Source organism: Grus americana, chromosome 7 (genome assembly GCF_028858705.1).
Source record: "Grus americana isolate bGruAme1 chromosome 7, bGruAme1.mat, whole genome shotgun sequence".
Taxonomy (NCBI): Eukaryota; Metazoa; Chordata; class Aves; order Gruiformes; family Gruidae; genus Grus; species Grus americana.
The window spans coordinates 35,015,254-35,021,349 of record NC_072858.1 but is presented as its reverse complement, the minus strand read 5'-3'; the positions used below and the strand labels follow the sequence as shown (position 1 = coordinate 35,021,349).

At 37.6% G+C, this 6,096-nt stretch overlaps 1 protein-coding gene across 1 annotated transcript in view; it reads right to left on the bottom strand.

Annotated features, from left to right (window-relative positions):
- Positions 1-1,569: 1,569 nt before the first annotated feature.
- The window catches only part of REEP3 (receptor accessory protein 3), a 41,388-nt gene continuing 36,861 nt past the window's right edge, over positions 1,570-6,096 (bottom strand). Inside the window, exon 8 of the mRNA XM_054832477.1 lies at positions 1,570-5,575. Coding sequence (XP_054688452.1) covers positions 5,519-5,575 — 57 coding nt within the window. The 3' untranslated portion in view covers positions 1,570-5,518. The remainder of the gene's footprint in view (positions 5,576-6,096) is intronic.

The window sequence follows — 6,096 nt, the reverse complement described above, 5'->3', positions numbered from 1 at the left end:
CTTAGTATTCTTAGTCCAGGAGAACTAAAATTAATGGGAAGATTGGATGGGACGGTGCAGCTCACTGAGGAAGCAGCAAGTGCCACGCAACATAGCTGCTACGTTGCCCAGGAAGAGCTAAGTGAAGGTCAAAGTGCTGCTTACCTTGGAACTGTGACAGTGTGGATACAAGGGACTTTCTAAATAAATATCTGAGCTTCCTCATCCATGCAGTCATCATACGTTAGCAGACAGGAGTGAAATCCTAGGTTTCACGTGAAGTACTTCTAGTCTCTGCTCCAGCTGCTTTCATGATGCCTACCCTAATTCAAACAGAGCAATCTGTTGCTGAACCTTGGCAAAGGCAGGCAGACATAAAGATGACATGCTCCCATTTTGTTCCTGAATAAATCTACAGAAAGCATGAGAATAATTTTGGAAGTCTCCTGATTTTACAAGACCTATTAGGCTCCCTCCTAACGCTCAATCATCTGCTTTCCCACCTCAGTATGGAAAATAACACTTCAGGTGTCTTAAAAGAAAGAGACCAAAAAAACCTCTCACCACTGCTGCATCTGCTTAATCTTCAACATTTTAGCCTAGGACATACGTACCAGTGCTATTTTAGAATCACCAGATAATCATTGCCTGAGCAGGTCTCAGCAGCATCACATTAAATAGCAGGAAGACAGCTCTTAGCCATTCACCAAGGTTCCTGCTACCTGCTAAACATTAGCTGAACAAATAAAGGGAGGAAAAACAAAAAATCAGCATTGTTTTCTGACATCCACAATTTCTTCAGTAGCTAGCGGGTTTGTACTGTATGAGCTATTCTGGCATTAGGAGTTGAATCATTGCAAGGTCCCTTACAGTCAGTTTGTGCTTCTGGGATGTATTTTCATAATGCTTATGATACAGTAGCAATAAATAATAACTTTAAGTCTTTCTCCTCTATTAGCTATATCAAGAAATTCTTTTCTTTGAGGCAGTAAGTCAGGAAGCCTTGCAAAAGAGGTCTAGAAAACTAGGTTACTGAGGTTTTTTTCTTGGTTTTTGCTAGGGATGTTAACAGCTTACTTGAAGGGAGGTTGGAAAAAGGAAAGACCCAAGTTTATCTATGTGTCTCCTCCTCTGGCTTACCAGTACAACTCTGACTAGAAAACACCAAACAAGATCTGTTTGTTGGCACAAACAACAGTAAAGCTGCATCAATAAAAAAGGCTAGCATTAGAAGAGGTTTAATTAATTAAAAAAAAAAAATCTAAGAGTTCCCCAGGAAGCCATACTTTTTTTGGTGATTACGCATCTTATTTTGACTTGACTCCAAGCTGAACATCTAATCAAAATAGGTAACACTATAGCATTTTCAAGTTGCCTTTAGCAGGGTAAGTTTCATTTTAAGCCTAAGTCAGCATTAGGGTCTAAGGCAATAACCTCAATGACAGTTTAGTCATACTTTGAACAACTTCAGAAACCTCTTCAAAATTCAGATAGGTTGTTTCAGTACAGGAATCATTATAATAAACAGAACACAGATTACAGAGTGTCTAGTTTGTAAATCATAATTCAGGTAATAAAATATCCACTGCGCCCTGCTCAAAGCAGCATTTATTAAAGATAGTATCAAGATAAGTCAATGCATAATAAAGCTTTCCCTCCTACAAATATGTAAACAAGTTGACAGCAAGTTATTATTACAATATAAAAATTAAAGCTTACATTGCATTTTTTTTTTTAAAGCTACTAACTGCAGTCTCAATGTAGACAGTCCCTGGTCTGTAGCATTTAAAAATACGAGTTCTTGAAAAATGTTAGAGTATTGCCTTTGCACATACACATTTTTGTAGAAAAATACTTTAAAATACCAACTTCCCATTAATAAAAGCAACACCAAAAACAAAACACATATTTTGTCATGAACAGCGCTTTAAATGCATCTAGCATTTACTCTACCATTCTGTTTAACCAAATTATCTTCTGTTCATTTTAAAATTTGTTACAGTTTGCAAAAAGTTGGATAATATTCAGTTACTTTCACATTGCAAAGCAATTAGCATTAAGTAGCTAATATTGACAATTACCTTGTAATCAGAGTCTGGCCTAAGTTTATTTGCAACTGAGGCCATCAATTTAATCCTCATTTCAAACTGTGTATTTTAACATGTACAGTAGGCTCTTGCTGAGAAATCTGAGTCAGCTCGGATGTATTTTGGAAAGGTTTGAAACCTTTATATGATTTAAGAAATACTTATTCTCTTTTAAACTTACATAGAGGTTAAAGGTACTTTAACTACATTAGCAGTTCAGTTGGTGGCAGTCAGGCAATTCTCAAGAAATGCTTTATTCATAAGATTAAAATGTAGCTAATGTCAAATTATATACATTCCAAAACCAAAATGAATGTGAGGTTTAATTTGGATTTTTGTTTAACATTTTTCCAAGAAGTTTACTGGCAAGAGCTAGACAGATCACTTTTGCAGTTACTAAGGCAAAGAAGTTTGAAAATTCCCTGTACACAAAGTTTAAAAAATTGCATAATATTTCAAAACCAAACTAAACTCAACAAGCAGAGAGAAATACATATCATTGGGATGAAAGCTAATCATGCCATTGTGCCCTGCCAAGCATCAGCTGACAATGAACAGCAAGGGGAAAAAAAATTAAGATAATACAGTGAACCAGTTTCAGGATAAATTCAAAGAGCAAAATCAAGCTGTGAAGAAAAGACTTTTACAGTAGGATATCAGACTGAAAAAAAAAGCTAGGAAAACACTGGAAGTCTTATCACTTAAGACAGTCTGACAGAACACAAGTACATTTATATGCAAAGAGTAAGGAATATAAATAATACCACCTGCATTCCTAGTCCCATGCATAGTTCAGAAGGAGTGTATTTAGCCTTTGTTACTTCTTAATTAGCAAGTTAAGTCTGCCAGAAGTAACAGCCTCAAGTACGTAACAGCACGCAGAGCAACTGACTGACCATGAGTGCAGTAGAGCCTAAACTACTCAAATGATCTCTAGCCCTGGAAACGTGAAAAGAACACAACTCCTGAAACAGGATCTCTGTGAACCTGTAACAAGAAGTGTAATTCTGAAAGAAGGGCTCACCCTGCTCCTTCACACAGGATTCTGATTTGTAGAAAGATGACAGTTTTATTGCCATGCTTGCCGATAAAACAAACATGATGAGTTAAAGCAAGATGTGGGAGCAAGTGCTCAAGGAGGATGTTCAATCGGAGAGTAAGGGTTAGAGATTCCACCCAAGGCCCAGGTTAGTCTAATTTTCAAAGAGGAGCAAGATACAAATACAAAAGCTGCAGTTTCCTCTAACGCCTTACATACCTTAACACACAGACAGCCTTTCCCTACATCAGGGAAGCAGATGAGAAGCACAAACATCCCTGGGGCACAAGTGATGAACCAGGCCCCGGGGAGGCTGCCTTTCTGATCACTGCCTCCTCCACAGACAACAGCTCCTTATAAAAAGCTAGATCACAAGTTGTGGTTTTGGTTAGAGGATGGAATTTTTGCACTGTACTCATCTGGGAGAGAACAAGAGTCCTGTTTTCTGGTATGAAACAGCGTCTTCGAGTAAAGTGATACAAGCTTTGGCCTTTTAATCACTTGTGGACTGTTGCAACTTCTTATTAAAGCATTTAACTTCCTTGGAGATGCTACAAGAACTGCGCCATCAGTATTGCTATATTTGTCAAAGGCTTTGCACTTGGCTTACAAATGCCTGCAACAGCAAGCGAGTAACGCAATGCTGATACAGACCAGCTGCATTTTTATCCATAAAATTCAAACCCTGGCCCAAAGTCTAGAGAAGACTACTTCAAATGCCAGTACACAGTAACGGGCCATTAAGTGCCTACCAGCAGCGAACCCGCTATAGCTGTAACACAGAAAAAGAACTGCATCAGGCCCAAGCCTTAAGAATATGTTTAAAAGCACTGCAGCAGACTTGCAGGTGACTGTCCTGCCTGGGGAAAGGTCTAAGGACTGGAGTCCAAGATCCAAGGATAAGAGGGATCACATGCCATTTTCTCTTCAAGAAAAGTAATGCTATCTCTCCCTGTGCCAAGTAATGAAATACTATCTACAAAAAGTGGGTGTTTTCTCCCTGAATCCACGGTAGAAATATAGTCACACAGAAAACTAAAGTCAGTCTAGTTTTTAGAATTGCAGAAAATAGAAGCAAAGGGGACCTCAAAAGTCATTTTGACAAGTCCGTGCCTTGAATGACATTCCAAAATTAATCTCTGTGCAAACAGTTATGCCATGGGACACTATGTTATAAAATGGCTGACTAAATCAGCTAGACTTTTAGAAAAAGCTATTTATGTAAATATTTTAGTAATAACTTTAGCAATATAAGCAAGTACGACACAGCCAATTTTAGAATCCACATATGATATGAAATATGCACTCATATGTTCATATATATACACACACACACTCTTAAAGCAATGCAGAGCAAAACCAAATCAGGGCCTGAATCTATCACATATGCCATCATGTCAGCATGACTTCTCATACACAGCTGATGGGCTGATCAGATCCCTGAGGTCTATCACTGGAATTGCTACAAGTTTTACTTACCACAATTTTAACCGAAAAACAGACTTAAAACATGTTACATCTCTCTAGGTGAAGGAGGAAGACAGACAAACAAAACAACAAAAAACCTACACACAGACAAAAAACCACACAGCCTTGGAATACGTAGAAAGGCACCTGATAATATTGTTAAGTATTAGTAGCAGATATCTACGGCATCCTAAGCGTACTTAAGCAATCACGATAAATTCAAAAAGACCATGAAAACCAAGAATTGCTGGCATTCAAAAGTTAAGTCTAATCTACCTAAGATTCTACAATGTGCAGCTGTAAATCAGTAAGAGTGTGCAAAACTATACAGTTCTGCATAAAGTGCTAAACGTACCCCCAGTTTGCACCTATTAGTATTATATAAGTTTAAGCTTGGCAACATGATGCAAGAAAATGATCTTAAGGATGTACCATATCTACCTCGTCTTTCCTTCTCCTTCCCCACCATCATCCAATATCCTTTAAACTGTACATTTTTAAATTACACAAAGGCCTTTTCAGGAATCGCAGTTCAGAAAAATATTTCAAGTATACCTATCTTTCCATGTAAACTTGGGGACACAATAGGTTCAATATTCACAAGTTCCAAATACTTACAACTTCTGCTAATTCAAGTGGAGTTGTAATTATTTCGATCTGTTCGGTACCTCTGGAAAAAGACTGTTTCCTGTTACTCATTTAACTCCCATTAAAGGAATGCTGAAATTTATACTATAACTTGTCCAGATTTAAGTCTAAACAATAAGCAATTAAAGAAAAGCAGAGTAATACTTTATCCAGCCATTTAAGTTCATAAAACCAAGTCCTACCGTATCTATTCATACACACTCATTATATGAATCATACACAGATCTTTAACACTTGACACACTGAATTCAAGTTATTATAATACAGCAGTTTGTCTCGCAGGCATTGTGCAATGCACTTAGAAGTATACAACAGGTCTCTTCTTTACTCTATACTTCAGTGATCCATACCGTATCTGAGGGGGGGGAAAAAAAAAAACATAACTTAAAGAGTTGAGATCACTTCAGGCAGAAGTATTATTTACCTTTCCCCTCATCCTATCTAGTCAGCATCTTTAAATGTGCTTTGGACACTCCACAGATTCAGTAAGAGAATCTACATATGACTGAACAAGTCAAAGCAGGCCGTATGTCTATGGGAACTAAAAAATTTCTAATCTTCTTTCATCCATTAAACAGCAGATAAACGTTTAAGTGTTCACAACCAAGGCACACAAGTGCAGATGACAATACTGCTATCTACGCTCCTTTCCAGGTGAGCAGTTCCTGGAATTTGGGCTTGGTGGTGCCAGAATTAACATTACAAGCAGAGAGTCTATTTCATCTGCTTCTCTTTTTTTCCTTGCTTAGTTCATTTCATTCATGTATTTTCCTTAAACACCCCAGACTACAAAAGCTTTGAGCTTAGACATATTATCATGTACTTCCTTCTCCATTTAGCATTCTACAACCCAGTTACAGTTGATAACCACTCTAA